The sequence below is a fragment of the Acartia tonsa genome, chromosome 15, assembly GCF_053477335.1.
Source record: "Acartia tonsa isolate MP-2025a chromosome 15, ASM5347733v1, whole genome shotgun sequence".
Taxonomy (NCBI): Eukaryota; Metazoa; Arthropoda; class Copepoda; order Calanoida; family Acartiidae; genus Acartia; species Acartia tonsa.
In genome coordinates this window covers 6,287,011-6,308,988 of record NC_137274.1, presented here as the reverse complement: position 1 = coordinate 6,308,988, position 21,978 = coordinate 6,287,011, and the positions used below count along the sequence as shown (strand labels likewise).

General features: G+C 34.9%; 1 protein-coding gene across 1 annotated transcript; it reads right to left on the bottom strand.

The window, feature by feature from the left end:
- Window positions 1-3,313: 3,313 nt before the first annotated feature.
- LOC145307242 (homeobox protein MSX-1-like) lies at window positions 3,314-4,140 on the bottom strand. The gene has a single exon (XM_080149615.1). The coding sequence runs from the start codon at window positions 4,098-4,100 to the stop codon at window positions 3,486-3,488; it is 615 nt and encodes a 204-aa protein (XP_080005741.1). The 5' UTR covers window positions 4,101-4,140; the 3' UTR covers window positions 3,314-3,485.
- Window positions 4,141-21,978: the final 17,838 nt, after the last annotated feature.

Below are 21,978 nucleotides of genomic sequence, written 5' to 3'. Positions count from 1 at the left end.
TACATAAATTTTATTAAATTTTATATGAAATTGGTGGAAACAAACTAAAAGAACTTTCAGATAAATGTTTTGCAATAGAAGAGTTGATTTTCTGGTTTATTTCAATGGACTAGCATCTATTCCCCCCCCCCTTCCAACAATGATGTCAAAGCTATTTTTTTTGGGGGGGGGGGGGGAGGGTTGATGAAAAAAGGTTATTCTTTGAAAAATTCTTACCCCCACCAAAAAAATTAAGAATTATTTCATTTGTGAGATTCACTTAGGAGGGACAAAATAAATCCTCATCTCCCAGGAAATTTTTAGGAGGAGGGAGGGGGGGTTGAAACACATCTGATTTGTAGAAAACTGATGTTTTAAGGGTATTGGATGATGTGGGGAGAGTATTTTTCAATCCACCCCCCCTTTGCATAAATTTTAGTATATGCACTAAGGATAACTAGCAGCTACACCCCTAGAAGACTCTAAGGGGCACTTAAGTTGTGAGGGATACCCCTAATTTGAATTTTAGAAATTTTTTTTTTTTGGAGGGGGGTTATTTTTTTTGGATGTTGGAGATATCTTCCCCTAAAATAGCCAAAAACCTTTCCTGGACCTATCAGAAGCTTTACTTAAAGGAGAATCATATCAGCTCAGGTGTTTGGGAGATCCTTAGCTACAGACAAAAAAAGCTTACCACTTTAATATATAACTAGCAACTTCACCCCTAGGGACTTTGCTACATGAGATAATATAAAAAAAATAAAGAATTTCTGGTGCTGCCAATTTATGTGAAGTAGTTTCCCCAGAAATTTTTTTTTTGGGAGAGGGAAATTTTCATTTTTGGGGGGGTTTAACCCAGCTTAAAACCCCCACAGGACCAATAGGTATATTCCCTGAAGAGTAGGATAAAATCGGTTCAGTGGTTACTGAGATCTTAAGGGACAGACAGATGGACAGCCATCAAACTACTTTGTATTATAGATAAGAATAATGTATCGGCTATAAAGGGTAAAATTTCCCCCTATTATAACTAAATAAGCTATATATCTTTCCAAAGCTAGTTAAATAAAGATATACTTATATGACATCTATACGTGTATATTAGCAGGGATCTAAAGGGATAAGACAATGGCCGATATTTTGATGTACAACCTCAATGATGATACACAAGTTTCCCCCTTTTTGTAGATTACAATTTGTGGTTGACACGTTTGTACATTTGACTACATGAACCAACCAACCAAAAATCAATAACAGTCCCCAAGGTTGTTAAGTTAACGAATGAGTAAACGTTATTTTAAGACTTTGGGGACTAGTGTAATAAACAGCCCAATGTCCCCTCCCTCCCTGCTTAGTGGGGATCTAAAGGGATAAGACAATGGACAATAAATTAAAACTGTTTGAACACTACAATATGAAATTCAAGTACTTAACGTTTTTGTATAACATGGTTATACAACTTTGGGTACCAGAATGATTTACAGTAGATTAAAAAGTTTGGTCACGTCTACTAGTATTTAATAAAAGTTCCCAAAGTTTTTTAAGCCAACAAATAAGACAATGTGGTTATAAAACTTTGGGTACTTTGAGTCCACAGTCAACTGCCCTTAAGGGATAAGACAATAAATCAATATACATCCCCAATGATTATAAACAATATTAACCCCTTTGTATACTAAAATTGTTGGACGCTAAAATATATTGACACTACTTGTTTTAAATTAACCCAAAGTTTTTGATACAAAGAATAAGACAACATGGTTATAAAACTTTGGGTACCAGTGTAATTTACATCTAATGTCGCCATTAGAATCATAGCTTTGATAAGTAACAGGATGTCTGTATGTCCAGAGAGAGAGAGGCGGAACAATGGGCTGTTTATTACTCTAGTCCCCAAAGTTTTATAATAATGTTTCCTTATTTGTTTATTTAACAAGCTTGGGGACTTAGATTTTAATTCATTTAGTTGAGTGTCCAAGCGTTTCAACCACTAATTGTAATCTACAGAAGGGGTAAGTTTGCATATCATCATTGGGGATGTACATCATTTTATCATCCTTTGTCTTTATAGCAGCCCTAATACAAGCAACAATATTTCATTTAAACTAAAATTGAACACAAATGAGCAATTATGATTTTATAAAATGGAAATATTTTTTTTCGCGAAGATATACATTTCTGTCCGTTTGTCTAACAGTCCGTAACGCTATGGGGCAAGTGTGATTTTCTCCATGGACCCAAAGGGATAAGACAATGAACGATAAATTGATGTACATCCCCAATGATGAGACACAAAATTATCCCTTCTGTAGTTTTCAATTAGTGGTTGAAACTAAATAAACTAACCAACCAAAATTCATAAGTCACCAACGTTGTTAAGCCAACGAATAGGAAAACATTATAATAAGACTTTGGGGACTAGTGTAATAAACAGCCCAATTTCCTTTCCTCCACATAATTTTCTCAGCTGCTATTTGAGATAAACAGCTGATTTATTTCTACAATTTACTTGAACCGTAAGTAACATGTAACAACAAAAAACATTTATATATATTTATTTTAAAGGAATTGTGATTCTCTTTATTTTATCTACCCCTTATGCATTTAGATTAAATTAATGGTTTGACACATCCAACAAAAGTACCCAAAGTTTTGAGCAAAAAAAGGAATAAAGTGGTTATAAAACTTTAAGGACCTGTGTAATTCGCTTACTGGTTTTAACCTATTTTATCTTTATAAACCAAAGGGTGGTTTCAGTCATAGGTCCTAGGAAGATTTTGTAAATATTGAGGAGAGTAACACCTTCAAACTTAAGTAGTGTTAAAACGGTTAAACTACTAATTTAATTCTGCAGAAGGGTTAATTTTGTGTATCATAATTATTTGGGATGTATATCAGTTAAACGGCCATTATCTTATCCCTTTAGATCCCAGCTTTAACGTATAAGACGGCTAAAATAATCAAAAGGTTTCGTGATTTAAAAAAAAAATATTCATTTATATTTTTGTAGTTTTTATGTTTAACTGCTAAGCGGAATGATTAATACTAGGTGGTTTTAGGCTATATTATGCCCTCCCTAATCTCTGATGTTGATACACAAAATTACCCCTTATATACATTACAATCAGTGGCTCTCACAACTACATAAATCACCCTGTCAATAAAAGTCCCCAAGGTTGTCAAGCCAACGAATAAGAAAACGTTATAATAAGACTTTGGGGACTTGTGTAATAAACTGCCAAATGTCCCCTCCCTCCCATATACATACATATACATTTATAGAGTAGCTTCGGAATCAGAATTTTTTCAAATGATAAAAAAATACAAATTGATATAATATTGATATGTTTATTTTTTCAATAAAACAAATACTAATTTATGACAATAAATAAATAAATAATTATACAATTTATAATAAAACAGCCATTTTTTATCACAGATGAAACAATTTTGAATTATTTTTCAAGAAAAAAATCTTCCAAATTTTTAAGGAAAAATCTATGAAATCAAAATTGTTGAAAACAAAATCCGCGACCCGCCAAAAGTCCGGGCAATAGGGACGGCGGAATAATGCCGTAACCGGCTGGCGGTGAATTTCTATCGACGGCTGCATGTTTTGTCATTGCTGATGTGTAGAGTTCGGATTCGGCCAGCCGTTTAGACTTGGCGCGGCGGTTTTGGAACCAAATTTTGATTTGTGTCTCCGAAAGGCCTAATTTATCGGCAAAATCTGCCCGCTCAGCTATGCTAAGATAATTTTTCTGTCCATATTTCACCTCTAATGCGTCCAACTGAGCAGCGGTGAATGGGGTACGCGGTTTTCTATCGGTGCGGTGCTTGCGTAGGCTGATGGGCAGCTGAAACTGCGGGGATTTGTTCAAAAACGGCGACAAGCCAAACGGCTGGTGGCACAAGCTGGCTGAAAAAACGTTGGGTGATGTGGAACTGGCGCGACCGTAATCCGGCGATGAAGTTTCGGAGCGCGAGCTGTAATCTTCCGCGGAAATATCCAAGTTCTCCTCCGCCTTTATTGTGGTAACTAATTTTGAGTCGCTCCCTGTGGTTAGCGCGTGCGCCCCAAAGTCGGGCGCTAAAATTGAGTCAATTGAAAAATTAGACATTTGCTTTAACACGTCTTGATCTGATGAGATTTGAAATTTAACTAAGGCATGTCTGCGTCTGTGCTCTGTTTATATACCCCCCTCACCCCACGCCCTAACCCTTTATATACCCCCTTTCCCCACGCCCCAATAAAATACAAACCCCTTCCCCCGCGCCCTAACCCTTTATCTAACCTTCCCCCTTTAACAATAAACAAGCCTATTATCATCCACCCATCCCCCCCCCCCAATAATAACCCGTCGTCAAAAATGGGATCTCTTAATAAATAGAAAGGTTTTGAAATCTTAATAATGGAAGGGAGGGGATATATAATGGGGTTGAAAAAAGGATAAATAAGGAGAAACAGAGAGGGGACAATGGGCTGTTTATTACACTAGTCCCCAATGTTTATAATAACGTTTTCTTATTCGTTAGTTCAATAACTTTGGGGACTTTTTGAATTTTGATTGGTTCGTTCAAAAAATTGAGTGTCTATACGTTTCAACCACTAATTGTTATCTACAGTAGGGGTAATTTTGTGTTTTAACATTGGTGATGTATACATCAATTTATCGGCCATTGTCTTATCCCTTTAGATCCTTGCATTAAATCCTTATACTAAAGTAACAGGATGTTTGTCTGTCTGTGTGTCTGTCTGTCTGTGTGTACCGAAGGATCTCGCTAACCGCTGAACCGATCGGGTTCTCCTTAACAGGGTAGATTCTCATATGTCCTGGGAAGGTTTTTAACTATTTTGGGGGAGGGTACTACCACCCTCCCAAAAGAAATGACAAAAAAATTGAAAATTTTCTTAAAATCTGGGAGACTTCAACGTCAAATAAGGTGGTATCGTACATAAAAAATTAACTTTAACAAACAAAAACATTTAAAGTGCCACTAGAGGCCTCTAGGGGCGTATCCGCTAGTAAGTAAATAAAGTAGGAGGGGGGAAATGGGTCTTTTTTTTTGGGGGGGGGGGGACGGACGAAACATTTTAATCCCACAAAGGAGATTAACTTTTGAATTCAACAAATCAACAAACTTCCCCCCCCCTCCCCCAATCACCAGGGATCTAAAGGGATAAGACAATGGCTGATTAATTTATTTAGATCTCCAATGATAATACACACTATTACCCCTTATACATGTAGATTACAATTAGTGGATAAAAGTTTGGACCCTCAACTTAATGAACCAACCAATCAAATTTCATGAATTGATTTACATCCCCAATGATAATACACAACATTACATCTTTTGTAGATTACAATTAGTGGTTGAAATATTTGGACACTCAACTTAATGAACTAACCAATCAAAATTCATGAATTGAATTACGTCTCCAATGATAATACACAACATTACCCCTTACATGTAGATTACAATTAATGGTTGAAACGTTTGGACACTCAACTTAATGAACCAACCAATCAAAATTCATGTCCCCAAAGTTGTTAATTAAACGAATAAGAAAACCTATTATAAAACTTTGGGAACTTGTGTAATAAACAGCCCAATGTCCCCTCCCTCCCTGGTTTATTAACCTATTCTATTTAAAATAATCTATAAATATTATAATCTATATATAATTACCGACAATTCTAAAGTTAAAAACTTATTAAGTTATTATCTATCAACAAGAGGTGGGGGTGGGGGGGTTCAATATTATTTTTTTAAATTTAAGGGGTCATTTTCTAGTGGCTATTTGGGTATTGTCCCTTTCGTGGCAACGCCTCTTAAGGGGCGTTTCGTTATCACAGTAGCTTTTCCCCTAATTCTAGCCTCTGCAGGGGGCTCTAACCCTGCGGGGCCAATTGCCTAACCCTGTGGGGCAATTACCTAACCCAACCTAAAATAACCTATCGAAAGCTACTGCGAAAATGCGACGAAACGCCACTTCAGAGGCGTTGGGTATTTCTCTTTGAAGTGTGGAAGTACCCTCCTCCAAAATAGTTATAAACCTTCCCAGGACCTATGAGAAGCTACCCTGTAAAGGAGAACTATATCGGTTCAGTGGTTAGTACAGATAGACAGACAGACATCTTGTTACCGTAAGGAATAACCAAAAAACGTCATGTTAAAGTTGTCCTATTTATTTAAAACTTCATATGGTAAAAAAATTCAAAATACATTTTAAAATTAACCAGTCTATATAATAAAATTTTTGTTTATACTTCTAAATAAAACCAGGAATCTAAAGGGATAAGACAATGGCCCATAAATTGATTTACATCCCCAAGATGATTTATAAAAATACCTCTTCTGTAGAAAACCAGAACCCAAAACCCAAACATACAGACAGATAGACAGACAGATACACAGATAGACAGACAGACATATAGACAGACAGACAGATAGACAGACAGACAGATAGACAGATACACAGACAGATACACAGATAGACAGACAGACAGATAGACAGACAGACAGATAGACAGACAGACAGATAGACAGATACACAGACAGATACACAGATAGACAGACAGACAGATAGACAGACAGACAGATAGACAGACAGACAGATAGACAGACAGACAGATAGACAGATACACAGACAGATACACAGATAGACAGACAGACAGATAGACAGACAAACAGACATATAGACAGACAAACAGACAGATAGACAGACAAACAGACAGATAGACAGACAAACAGACATATAGACAGACAAACAGACAGATAGACAGACAAACAGACAAATAGACAGACAAACAGACAAATAGACAGACAAACAGACAGATAGACAGACAAACAGACATATAGACAGACAAACAGACAGATAGACAGACAAACAGACAGACAGACAACAGACAGATAGACAGAGAGACAGATAGATAGACAGACAAACAGACAGATAGACAGAGAAACAGATAGATAGACAGACAGACAAACAGACAGATAGACAGACAAACAGACAGATAGACAGACAGACATCCTGTTACTTTCATACACAACGATTATGATTATGGATTCTGATAAATTTTTAGATAGGATTAAAATTTTGACTCGTTAATCCTTCAAAGGTATTAGTTATAATCCGTCAGGGATCTAAAGGGATAAGACAATTGGGGATTAATTTATTTACATCAACAATCATGATCGACAAAATTACCCCAAAATTACAAAATTATTAGTGTAAAAGTTTTTTCCAGTATGGCTTTGAAATCGATTAATATCCGCTGGATTAGAACTGGTTCTCAGCCATACTAGAAAATCATGTATTGTATTATAGAAAGTTTTCTACGAATATTAATATAACATAATATTTTGTAATACTAGTTTGTAATAACTAATCAAGATTAATATAAAAGTACCCAAAGTTTTAGACCAACTTGCCTATAAAAGTTTGGGTACCAGTGTTAATAACAGTCCAATGTCCCCTCCCTCCCTGTAGATCTTGATGATTTTTAAGGTATTAAATGACCGCTAATCTACTGATGACAACATCCCCACCCCCCAGAGAGGGAGGGGACATTGAGCTGTTTATTACACTAGTCCCCAAAGTTTTAAAATAACGCTTTCTTATTCGTTGGCTCACCAACTTTGGGGACTTTTACTAAATTTTGATTGGTTGGTTCATGAAGTTGAGTATCAACAATACATTTATATTATGATTATTCAGTTCTGAGTGTTAATGTTCATTTGTCCTAACGTATCAGAGTTTCGCTTTTATGGATGTTGTCATCCTTGCTTCAATTATAAGTGAAAATCTTTTGGTATGTTTGACAACAGATGACGACGCGACTTATTATGACCTAATGACATAATCAATTCATAAAAAATCCGCGACCGTGGCTCAATACGTAGCGCATCCGCTCGTCGTCGGGAACGGTGAAGGTTCGAATCTTGGTCCGACACCGCGTCATTACTAAAGACGCTAAAAATGGTTCCCACTGCTACTATGTCAGGTGCGCGACATAAATAGTTAGAATTGGGGGGAATGCCTTGGCCTAAAACAGGCGCAACTTGTTACCATGCACTTATCAGACAAAGATTGTGCATCACAGAAAGTTGGTTGTCTGATGGATGTCACTTCACCTAATATCCTTGGGACGAACCCCAATCTGTCCTACTTTGAGAAAGTCGATTCCAGTAACGTCATATATGTTTCGGGAAAGAAAAAGGGAAGGGGGGAAAAAATCTCTTCAAAAGAGATGGGAGAAAAGATTTTCTTCTCCCCTTCCCTAAAGGTATATGACGTCACTGGAATTGTCTTTCTCAAGTAGGACAGATTGGGGTTCGTCATCCTTGGGTGTTAGAGTATCAAAACCCTTATGCTCTGGATTCTCTAGATGATCATTTAAAATTGAAGGAAAATCACACCCGAGGTAATGATAATCAATTCATAACAGCTCAGAGATCTAAAGGGATAAGACAATGGCCGATAAATTGATGTATACCCCCTAATGATGATACACAATATTACCCCTTCTGTAGATTACAATTAGTGGTTCATATGTTAGGACACTAAATATAATGAACTACTTAATCAAAATTCAATAATAGTCCCCAAAGTTGTTAAGCTAAAAAATAAGAAAACGTATTATACAACTTTGGGGACTAGTGTAATAAACAGCCCAATGTCTCCTCCCTCCCTGTGTAGAATATATGTGGATAATATGATAGGGGAAAAATTGTCATCTATTTAGCTAGCTAACATGGATCTTATTTATTGATCAGTGCATTTATCCAGTTGGAGGGAAGGAGATGGGGTAAGGAGGAATCATAATTTTAGCCCACTGCAAGTTGAACAAAAACATTTTACATGCTCCTAGAGACCTCTAGGGGCATAGCAGCTAGTCTTAATATTTAAAAAAGCTTTGTTTTTGAAAGTTGATGAACAAATAATAAACAAAGACGTCATTTAATACAAATGACCAATGATAGGCCACTATACATTGTAATTGACCAATGATAAATCGTATACTGGCCTATCATTAAATATTTTTATTGTATGACGTCATTTTTTTATTGGACACTTTGAGCTGTTTCAAAGTTGATCAACTTTTATTGACAGATTGTGACATAACTTAGGTGGCGACATATTTATATTGTTATTCAATAACTCTTCAACTGATAAGTGATCTCTAAATGAACATCCCCTCTAGTGATCTAAAGGGATAGGACAATGGTCGATAAATTGATGTACCTACCCAATGATGATACACAATATTATCCCTTCTGTAGATTACTATTAGTGGTTGAAATTTTTGAACCAACCAATCAAAATTCAAAAAATTCTCCAAAGTTGTTATGCCAACGAATAAGAAAACGTTATTATAAAACTTTAAGGACTAGTGTAATAAACAATCAAATGTCCCCTCTCTCCCTGACACCCAACCCTCCCTTACCCCGCGCCACTTGCCCCAAATTAACCAATAACATAGCAAACAATCAAGATTCAAAAACCCAAAGTCTTTAAAGTGATGAATTCTTTAAAAACTTTGGGTACCAGTATAATTTATCGCCTAATTCCTGCTAATTAAACTGGTACCCAAGGTTTTATAATTACATTCGTCGACTTAAAAACTTTGGGTACTATTATTGGATTTTCATAAGTAGTTTCCAAAACTTTCATCTAGAAATAAAATCTACAGAAGGGATAATTTTTGTTTATCATCATTGGGAATATACAACAATTTATCGACCATTGTCTTATCCCTTTATATATCTAATCCTTATACTGAAGTAACAGGATGTCTGTGTGTGTGTCTGTACCGAAGGATCTCGCTAACCGCTGAACCGATCGGGTTCTCCTTAACAGGGTAAATTCTCACGGGTCCCGGGAAGGTTTATAACTATTTTGGGGGAGGGTACCACCACCCTCCCAAGAGAAATGACAAAAAAATCGAAATTTTACTTAATATTCGTGTGATTTAAACGTAACATAAAGAGTTATCGTAAAAAAAAAGAATTATAGTAGAGACTTTAACAAACAAAAACATTTAAAGTGCCACTAGAGGCCTCCAGTGGCGTGGCTACTAGTAAAAATTAAAGCACTAAAGAATAAATATTAGATAACAGGGATCAAAAGGGATAAGACAATGTCCGATAAATTGATTTACATTTCCAATGATGATAAACAACATTACCCCTTCTGTTGCATAAATAAATGTGGTTCAAACGTTTGAACACTCAACCTAATAAACTATATAAGTCCCCAAAGGTGTTTAGCCAACAAATAAGAAAACGTTATTATAAAACTTTTGGGACTAGTGTAATAAACAGCCCATTGTCTTCTCTCTCTCTTAGTAGTAGATAGATAGAAGATGATGAAATATTCAAAATGTGGGGGGAGGGGGAAGGTGAAGATTATTTTAATTTGATTGTTACATTTTTGAGGGAAGAAGAAAAAGATAATAATTATCATGGACCTTCAGGGATAAGACAATTGACGATAAATTAATGTAATTGTGATAATCAAAAGTCCCCCTTATGTAGATCATTAAATTAAAACCAACTAATAAAGATTTTAGGCCAACAAATGTATAAAACTTTGGTTACCAGTATAATTTACCGTCCAACATCCTTTTACTCCTTGATTCTAATTCTATAACAATTTAGAATTTAGGGGGGAGGGGAGGTGATTCTTTTTTAGGGGGGGGGGGAAGGGGTTGAATTAAAGGCGTTCCGCCACGGAAATTAAAACTATTGAACAATTAGATTCGGAGTTTTAATTCATAAATAATAACTTAATAATCCCACCCTAGCCCCCCCCCCCAAATAAACCCCCTCCCCTCAAAAATACCAATGCTCTAAATAGCAAGTTTTAGATCATTAATTGAGGCCAAAGTTTTATAAACTTGTACCCAAAGTTTTATAAATTGGAACCCAAAGTTTTGTAGATTGGTACCCAAAGTTTTATAAGCTGCTAACCCTCTGCTATGGTAATGTAAACCACAGATCTAAAGAGATAAGACAATGGACGATAAATTGATTACTTCCCAAATGATGATACACGAAGTTACCCCTCCTGTCCCCTTAAAGAGTAAAGTTAGTAATTGGAACGTTAGGTCACTTAAATTAATAAACCAACCAATCAAAATTCACTAAAGTCCCCAAAGTTGTTAAGCCAATAAGAAAACTTTAGTATAAAACTTTGGGTACTGGTGTAATAGACAACCCAATGGATATACTAATAATAATAATATTATTACCTCACCTAAATTCGCAAAATGACAAACCCCCCCCCCCCTCCTCCCTTCCCGTCCTAACTAACCCAGGGAGAGAGGGGACATTGAGCTGTGTATTACACTAGTCCCCAAAGGTAAGCTAAACAACTTTGGGAACTTTTAATAAATTTTGATTTATTGGTTCATTAAGTTGAATGTTCAAAATTTTCAACCTATTATAATCTACAGTAGGGGGTAATTTTGTGTATCATCATTGGGGATGTAGATAAATTTATCGGCCATTGTCTTATCCCTTTAGATCCCTGTAACTATCCCCATTGAAAACCACCAATTTTGAGGGTGGAATTTGTTCCACTGGCAAGATTTTCAGGAATTATTGTAACTGGTTTCTACCCCATCCCTTATCCTCTACCCCACTTTCCCTTTCATTACAAAATTCTTCCATCCAATCTTAACAACGCTACTCAATAAATTAGCTCACCAAATTTACACATAAGCTGACGTTAAAATCGGAAATACTTATCATTTATTATGAAAATAATATATCCAAGTGCGTCTGTCGATAAAAAGAAGAAGACGCAATCACTCATTTAGCTCTTTATTTTAAATTTTAAGTATAAAAATATCGTTTTCGGCTATTCCTTGGCCGATTTAGGCTTTTAATTATATCCTGTCAGAGACAAATTTAGATCCGTTGACTAATCAAAAATCGGTTTAGTTAGAGGTGTACCCAACGTCTCATTTTATTGCTACCCAAAGTCTTATAACTACGTTGCAATTATATAAGAAACCCTAAATTAAGTTTAACAAAAGGAGTATACTACACATTTAAATCACGCCCCCACCGCGTGGTTTAGTTTGGCACTCCTTTGTCAACAACCATTTTGAGAACGCCCACTGATGTCAAGGTTATAAATTAAGGCTGCTCATAACACAGCCTTCAGGGATCTTAAGGGATAGGACAATGGACGATAAATTAATGTACATTCCTATTGATGATTAACAAGTTTACTTCTGCTGTAGATTAAAATTAGTGGTTGAAAAGTTTGAACACTAATAGTTGAGAAGCAATGAAACAAAAGTTTTTAAGCCAATGAATATGATAATGTTGTTATAAATCATTAAATTTATAGACCAATGTTCTCTCCCTCCATGACCATGACTAAAGCACCTTAAAAGGACTCTCCACAGAAAAATCAACTTTGGATTTTTGAAAATCTAACCTGAAATTATTATTCTCTGTTCAATTTTAGGCATTTTTTGTTTTTGTGGCATCGCGATCGAAGCCCTTTGAAATTTTTTACCTCCTTTAAGTGAATCCTCCCGCCATTTAATTTGTGCTGCTTTAGTGATTTTTAGCTTCTATTTTTGCCGCCGTTGCCGCATTCATTGCCCTTCTCCGCCGCTACTCCGCTGTACGTCGCTTTTTAATACATGCTCCCCTCTCCCTTGTTCAGAAATTAAATGGAGGCTGGGGGTGTTGTGTATAGCTACGTACGCAATGTATAGCGGAGTAGCGGCGGAGAAGGGTGATGAATGCGGCAACTGCGGCAAAAGATGGTTATATTTGGCGGAGGCGAACACAAAATGGAGGCGGCAGGATTGTCCAGTCAAGGAAGAGGATAAATCGTAGAGCGGCCGGTTGCAATGGAGCAAATGTTCTTTAGCAGCGAACATATATTGAGTGGAGGAAAGTGTAGTATATATTGTTATAGCGGCAGTACAAATAGGCGGTGGACAAAATTTTCAAAGGGCTTTGATCATGATGCCACAAAAACAAAAAATGCCTAAAATTGAACAGAGAATAATAGTTTCAGGTTAGATTTTCAAAAATCCAAAGTTGATTTTTCTGTGGAGAGTCCTTTTAAATGATAATGATCCAACCAGGTGCTTTGTTTTGGGTTGTATTTAATTGTACCTAGTGCTGCTATGATAGGTGTGAGATTTATTAATTTACGTGCATCAAAAGACATCATGGTCATCCCTGAGATATATTTACTGTCAATTACAAGTAAAGGGTCATTGCCTACTGAGTCAATTATGATTACATCATTATAATACACGCATCTATAGGCATACTGTGCTTACCATATCAATAAACTTTAGATGTATTTACTGTAAATTACAAGTGAAGTTGCCAACTTAGGCAATTATGATTAAATTATTATATTACACGCATCTAGAGGCATACTGTTCATACCATAACAATAACCCTGAGATATATTTACTATCAATAACAAGTGAAGGATCTTTGCAAACTGTGGCAATTCTGATTATTATTTTATGCACATTCCAAGGCAAACTGGTCATAATGTATCAACAACTCTGAGATATAATTACTGTCAATGGAAATTGAAGGGTCATTGCGCATTTTTGCGCATGTAGAGGCATACTGTTCATACCATATCAATAAACATAAAATGTATTTACTGTCAATTTCAAGTAAAGGGTCATTGCCAATTGAGGCAAATATGATCAAATTATTATTTTACACGCATCTATAGGCATACTGTTCTTACCATATCAATAAACTTTAGATGTATTTACTGTAAATTACAAGTGAAGTTGCCAACTTAGGCAATTATGATTAAATTATTATATTACACGCATCTAGAGGCATATTGTCCATAACATATTTTCTGTCAATTACTGTTGTTAATTGAAATATAAATTTTTGCGTATTTAAAAAAATATTGGTATCAATTACCCTGAGACATATTATGGTCAATTGCAAATGAAGGGTCAGTGCCAATTGAAGCAATTATGATTAAATTATTATATTACACGCATCTAGAGGCATACTGTTCTTACCATATCAATAAACTTTAGATGTATTTACTGTAAATTACGAGTGAAGTTGCCACATTAGGCAGTTATGATTAAATTATTAATTTATGCGCATTTAGAGGCATATCAATGCCCTTGAGATAAATTTACTTTCAATAGAAATTGAAGGGACATTGCCAATTGAGGCAATAATGATTAAATTATTATATTACACGCATCTAGAGTTATACTGTCCATAACGTATTTTCTGTCAATAACTGTTGTTGATTGAAATATGAATTTTTGCGTATTTAAAAACATACTGGTAGCAATTACCCTGAGACGTATTTAAGTCAATTGCAAATCAAGGGTCATTGCCAATTTTGATTAAACTACTATTTTATATGCATTCTGAGGCATTCAGGTTATATCGCAACTATGATTAAATTATTATTTTACCTGCTTCTAGAGGCATAATGTTATACCATATCAATAATCCTGAGATGTATTTACTTTCAATCAAAATAGAAGGGTCTTTGCAAACTGTGGCAATTCTGATTATTATTTTATGCACATTCCAAGGCAAACTGGTCATAATTGTCAACAACTCTGAGATATAATTACTGTCAATGGAAATTGAAGGGTCATTGCGCATTTTTGCGCATGTAGAGGCATACTGTTCATAACGTATCAATAACCCTGAGATATTTTTAATGCCAAGTACAATAAGAAGGACATTGCCAACAGAGACCATTATGATTAAATTATTTTATTATGCACTTTTAGAGGCATGCTGGCTATACTGAATCAATAACCCTGAGATGTATTTACTTTCAATAGAAATAGAAGGATCTTTGCCAACTGAGAAAATTATGATCGAATCATTTATTTTTGCGCATTTAATAGCATACTGGTATTAATAACCTTGAGATGCATTTACTGTCAACAATTACTAGTGAAGGGTCAAGGGGTAAAAATGGAAGAGGGAGGGGAAGTGAGGGAGAGAAAAGGGGAATGGGGAGAGAGGGGGAGAGAAAAGGGGAATGGGGAGGGAGGGAGAGAGAGGGAGGGAGACAGGGGGAGGGAGGGGAGGGGGAGTACTGAGGTGATTGGATGATGATTAAATTATTAATTTGAATAACTCGTCAAATTCAATTTGAAACAGAGTCATCATTATTATTGGCAGGCCAGGGATCTCAGGGGATAAGACAATGACCAATAAATCCCCAATGATAATACACAAAATTTCCCCTCATGTAGATCAAAAACATAAAACAAAACAAAGTTGACTACATTCTGTTAACAAATATTCAAGTTTTACTTTTAAGTATCCGACTATAAAAGCATAATAATAGTTATTTCTCGCATTGTATTATTAACAGCTTTCCGCAGATATAAAATGTACGATTATAAGATTAAAACCAGTTTTTTAGCCCGTGCCCTTGCCATCTTGGGGCTAAAAAAACTGGTTTTAATTTATAATTGTACATTTTTATATTAGTAGAAAACTGGATAAAATACAATGCTGGACATAATTTTTTTCCTATCGGATGAGAACCGGTTCTAATCCACCTTGATATAATCGGTTTTGAATGAATATGAGAATAGTTATTTCTTGTATCACAGCTTTCTGCGGATATAGAATGTACAATTAAAAGATTAAAACTAGTTTTTTTAGCCCCGAGGTGCCGAAGGCACTGGCTAAATAAACTGGTTTTAATCTTTTGATTGTACATTTTTATATTCGTAGAAAGCTGGATATAATACGATGCTAGACTTAGTTTTTCGTATGGATGAGAACCGGTTCCTATCCACCCCAGGTGCCGAAGGCGCAGGCTAAAAAAACTGGTTTTAATCTTATGATTGTACATTTTTATATTCGTAGAAAGCTGGATATAATACGATGCTAGACATATTTTTTTTCGTATGGATGAAAACTGGTTCTTATCCACCGGATACGAAAGATGATTAAAATTTATAAACACATGACAAAATTTAAAGTATCGAACCCAATTGAGATATTAATAGGTAATTGGGGAAGAAATTGGACCAAATTTGAGGCTAAAAAATCAGGGATTTAAAGGGATAAGACAATGGCCGAAAAAAATTGTGTGTTTCTCCAATGATGATACACAAAATTTCATCTTATGTAGAAACATAACTTAAGGAACCAACCAATCAAAATTCAATAAACACCCCCAAAGTTGTTAAGCCAACGCATAAGAAAACATTATTTTTAAACTTTGGGGACTAGTGTTATAAACATCACATTCTCCCCTCCCTTCCTGGCTATAAATAGAATAATAAGATAATTTATATTTTTACAGATCAATTATTATCATTATTTTTGCTTTGTCAATGGTTAAACAGCCAATTTCCGGTTCGGAGTTAGATAGATAGATAGATACACCAAATTAAACCTTCTCGAGATTAAAATTAGTAGTTAAATAAAAATTATCTAAAGTCACAAAAGATGTTAAGGCAACGAATAAGAAAACTTTATCATAAAACTTTGGGGACCAGTGTAATAATCTGCCGATTGTCCCCTCTCTCTCTCTCTCTCTCTAGAAAAGTAGAAAATAGTCAGATAGATAAATCTTCCCTAAAATGGATAACTCAATCGGTTCAGTGGTTAGCAAGATACAGACTAAAGTGATAGACTGACTGAGATAGGTAGATTATGTGATAGATTTATAGATAGATAAATAAGACAAAGCCCAAATTGTGTTAAAATTGTGTCAAAAATGATCCATGTGACGTCATAAAAATGAGGGATGAGGAGAGGAGAAGTGGGAATGAAAACCCCCTAAAAAGGATGATGGATAATCCCTCATTTTTATGACGTCACATGTCTTTTTTTTAGCCACTTTCTCCATTTAGATGTATCTTCCATAATAAATTTTCCATTTTTATTATAGAAAACCATGAATAAATCCAGAATTTAACACATTGTCATTGTAAAGCTAATTTTAAGTCAATATAGCCTTTTAATAATAAAGTAATAGGATGTGTGTTTGTTTGTCTGTATGTCCTGGATGTACTGAATGATCTCGCTAACCGCTGAACCGTTCGGGTTCTCCTTAACAGGGTAGCTTCCGGGTAGGTCCCGGGAAGGTTTATTTTGGTGGAGGGTACCACCACCCTCCCAAGAGAAATCGAAAAAAAATTACTTAGAGACTTGAACGCAACATAGAAAATAATTACATATTTAAAATAAAAAAACATACATTTAGAGTGCCACTAGAGGCCTCTAGTGGAGTAGCCGCTAGTGGTTGATAATTCATTTTATTTTTACAATGACGTTCTATAAACTCATATAGATAATTTTAAATTTAATTCTATCTATTGCTTCTATTCTTCAGATGTCAATGTAGAAATGAAAAGTTTAAAATAAAACTAAATTAAAGGATTTTTACAAACATTTTGGAAGATTTTTTACATAATATTTTTTTTCTCAAAAATTATAGGTAGTTAAAAAATAATAAGATAGATTGATAAACATTGCAGTTCCTAATGTGACTATGTCGCCTTTTCAAAACTTTAGCTCTAAAAGTCTCTGGTGTTATTGGAGGTGGTAAAATTTTATATTCAATAAATAAAGAATACATATATTGTGGATTTAAAAATAAACTACGATCTAACGAGTTCGATTGCAAGCATAAGTTACAAGAATGCAATATGACAAATTTAATTTTGTATTACAATATATTGTATACTAGCGGCTACGCCCCTAGAGGCCTCTAGTGGCATTTTATATGTTTTTTTTATATTTAAATATTTCTATGTTCCGTTTGACTTTTATTTTTCGTTGAACTCTCTCTATTAAATCGAGAAACGTAATTTTTTTAATATTTTTTTGTGATTTCTCTTGGGAGGGTGGTGGTACCCTATATAAATCTTCCCGGGATCTATGAGAATCTACCCTGTTAAGGAGAAGCCGATCGGTTCAGTTATTAGCAAGATCCTTCGGTACAAACAAACACACAGACACACAAACAGACATCCTGTTACTTTAGTATAAGGATAAATAGCAATCAATTAGGCACCACTAAAATAGTCATCATGCAGTTTTTTTGGGAAAACAGGACAGCCATATAAGTTGCATATATCAAAAAAATATGATTTTCAATATTATTACAACTACGTGGTTGGAATAGACTTGAAAAGTTTGTAGAGTAAGTGTTGTCCGTTTGGCCAATTTCAGCCTCTAAGGCCTCTATGTTAGGTAGCATAAAACCGAACTTATCCATAAGTTCGTAATTCCCGGTTATTTTAGTTTAAAAGGGTGTGGAAGTAGGTTGCGGGTAAAATTCGTAAAAGTGTGTGTTTTAAGGCTTAAAAATAGTAGTACAACGATAATATTCACTAAATATGTGTATTTCTTATTGAAAAGAACTATAGACAACAATTTTTTTAAAAAAAGTTAACATAAATTTTTATCGTTCTACTACTGTTTTTAACTTGAAACACACAACCTTTACGGATTTTACCCGCAACCTTCCTCTCCCTCTATATTTAATATACCGAAATTATCCTTATACTAAAGTAACAGGATGTTTGTTTGTCTGTCTGTACCGAAGGATCTCGCTAACCGCTGCACCGATCGGGTTCTCCTTAACAGGGTAGATTCTCATATGTCCCAGGAAGGTTTTTCTGCGAGTTTAAAACCAACCAATTACAAATAATTAAAAGTACCCAAAGAATAAGACAATAAACTTTGGGTACCAGTGTAATTTACAGTCCAATGTCTAAGTGATCCAAAGGGATAACACAATTAATGATGTACATCCCCAATTATAATACACACAATTAACCTCTTTTGGGTATTACAATTAGTGGTTTAAACAATTATGAGATTGAAACCAGTTTTTTAGCCCCGAGGTGCCGAAGGCACCGGCTAAAAAACTGGTTTTAAGCTTATGATTGTACATTTTTATATTCGTAGAAAGCTGGATATAATTCGATGCTAGACATAGTTTTTTCGTATGGATGAGAACCGGTTCCTATCCACCGGATTCGAATGAATACGAGAAAAGTTATTATAAGTTATCTAAAGGGATAAGACAATGGCCGATAAATTGATGTACATCGTTAATAATGACAAACAAAATTACCCCTTCTGTAGATTACAATTAGCAGTTGAAACGTTTGGACACTCAACCTAATGAACCAACTAATCAAAATTTTAAAAGGTTCCCAATGTTTTTAAGCCAACGAATAAGAAAAAGTTATTATAAGTTATCTAAAGGGAAAAGTCAATGGCCGATAAAGTGATGTACATCGCCAATAATGATACACAAAATTACCCCTTCTGTAGATTACATTTAGCAGTTGAAACGTTTGGACACTCAACCTAATGAACCAACCAAGCTAAATTTAATAAAAGTACCCAAAGATTTTTGTAATAATCTTTGGGTACCAGTATAATTTACAGTCCAATGTCCCCTCCCTCATTTTTTTGGTGAATTTAGTGAATATTTTTGTTAATTTAACTAATCAATAAACATCAAATCGTATTTCCAAGCTCCGCCCTTTACCAGAAGCTACTCTATAATTCACTTTGCCCGTCCGTCCGTCTGTCTGTTTTTTTGTCCGTCTATATATTTTTCTATCTATCTGTCTATCTGTCTGTCTATCTGTCTGTCAATCTGTCTGTCCATCTGTCTATCTATCTGTCTATCTATCTGTCTATCTATCTGTCTATCTATATGTCTATCTATCTGTCTATCTATCTGTCTATCTATTTATCTGTCTATATATATATCTGTCTATCTATCTGTCTATCTATCTGTCTATCTATCTGTCTATCTATCTATCTATCTATCTATCTGTCTATCTATCTGTCTATCTATATATCTGTCTGCCTGTCTGTCTTTCTGTCTGTCTTTCTGTCTGTCTTTCTGTCTGTCTATCTGTCTGTCTATATGTCTATCTTTGTATTATTCGTTTTAAACTAGTATGGTCCAAACTTTTGACCTACAGATGGGGTTATTTTGTGTGTCATCATTGGGGATGCATTCCAATTCATTGGCCATTGTCTTATCCCTTTAGATCCATGATTTGCACGATGATCTATACATCAAATAGGTACAATTTAAAAGCGTAGCATATAATAATTTGTATTAAGTACAATTAAATATTTTCACATAGCTTTTTGAAACTAATTCTATAAATGGTAGAATTGTCCTATAGATTTCAAACTTTGTATGCTGATTCCTATATTAGTTAGGTATGATTTAGAAAGCGTAGCAACTTTATAAGAATTACCAGAATGTCCGTACGTTCAATTAATTTTCAACTTTTTTGACAAAAATTTATGTGATATATTATCTTATATAAGTGATTTTTAATTACTGATTCCTAATACAACAAAGTACAATATATGAGGACGATAAATTAGCGCACCTCTACCTCTAATTATGATAAACCAAATACTCATTAAAATGATTGGTGAAAAAGTTAGAACAGACCAATCTTGAATCAACCCATAGAACCCCAATTTATAACGAGAGAAAAAAAAGTCCGATGCCCTCCCTCCCTTCCTGTAAAAAAATCGGTTTCAAAAAGATAATAAAATTCATAATAAAAGCGAGCATATCCATAAAAGCAAAGCTATGAAACGGAAGGACAAACGAACATTTCACTTGAAGAGTGTCTTAACAAAATTATATGTAAATTTGTTGCAAAACTGCTTAAGTACAGGATAATTGATTATAGAAAAACCATGAAATAAATAACTGTTTCGTTAGCACCTGCAGCACCTAGGACCAATAAAACTAGAATTAATCTTAAAACTTTTCATTTTACTATAAGCGGAAGACTGTCTATAATACAATGCGATCAATCAAACTATTATCATCATTTGGGATGTACATCAATTTATCGTGTCTTATCCCTTAAGATCCCTGGATGTGAAAGGTTTACAGGGATAAGAAAATGGCCTATAAATTGAAGTACATTCCTAATGATGACACACAAAATTACCCCTTCTGAAGATTACAATTAGTTTGAACACTATACGTAAAAAAACAACCAATCAAAATTCAATAAAAGTCCACAACCAACGAATAAGAAAAAGTTCTTATAAAACTTTGGGGACTAGTGTAATAATCAGCCCATTGTCCCCTCCATCTCTGCTGACATTTTACCACACTTGATCTCTGGAATGGCCCAGAGGGGATATATAAAATTTATATACATCCCAATGATGATCCACAAAATTACCCCTTCTGTAGATTACAATTAGTGGTTGAAACTTTTGGACACTCAAATGAACCAACCAATCAAAATTCAATAAAAGTCCTCAAAGTTGTTGAGCCAACAAACAAGAAAACGTTATTATAAAACTTTGGGGGACTAGTGTAATAATCAGCCCATCGTCCCCTCCATCTCTGACATTTTACCACACACGATCTCAGAAACGTCCAATTGGATGAGGAGGGTGGGAGGGGAGGGACATTTTAAAACACTTGAAATACTTCTTTATACTAATGCCAACAAATGACAAATACTCGCCCTCCCCCCCCCCCCCCCACGAAAAAAACCTTAATATTTCCCTCCCCCCTTTAATGAGTTTGTTTTTGGGGGGCGATTGGTTTCCATATAACACCCCCCCCCCCCATTCCTAAATACATATCGGAGGAGGAGTTTTTTTTCTAATAAAATTTTGCCAAAAAAAAATGATTTATGATTTAATTGTTTTTTGGGACATTTTTTTGTTTTAATTATCGCCGTAGATAATATACCTCCCACCAGTTGTTTATCATCATTGGGGTGGGTGGGAAGGGGGGGGGGTATGTCAATATTTATCAATCATTGTCTTATCCCTTAAGATCCCTGAAACATACACTAGTCCCCAAAGTTTTTTAGTAGTTTTCTCATTCGTTTGCTTAACATCTTTGTAGTAAATTTTGATTGGTTGGTTAATTAAGTTGAGTGTCCAAACGTTTTAACTAATAATTGTATTCTACAGAAGGGTTAATTTGGTGTATTATCA

Bases quoted from the DNA above. Each gene is read 5' to 3' on its own strand.
- LOC145307242 (XM_080149615.1), bottom strand. From the start codon at position 4,100: ATGTCTAATTTTTCAATTGACTCAATTTTAGCGCCCGACTTTGGGGCG.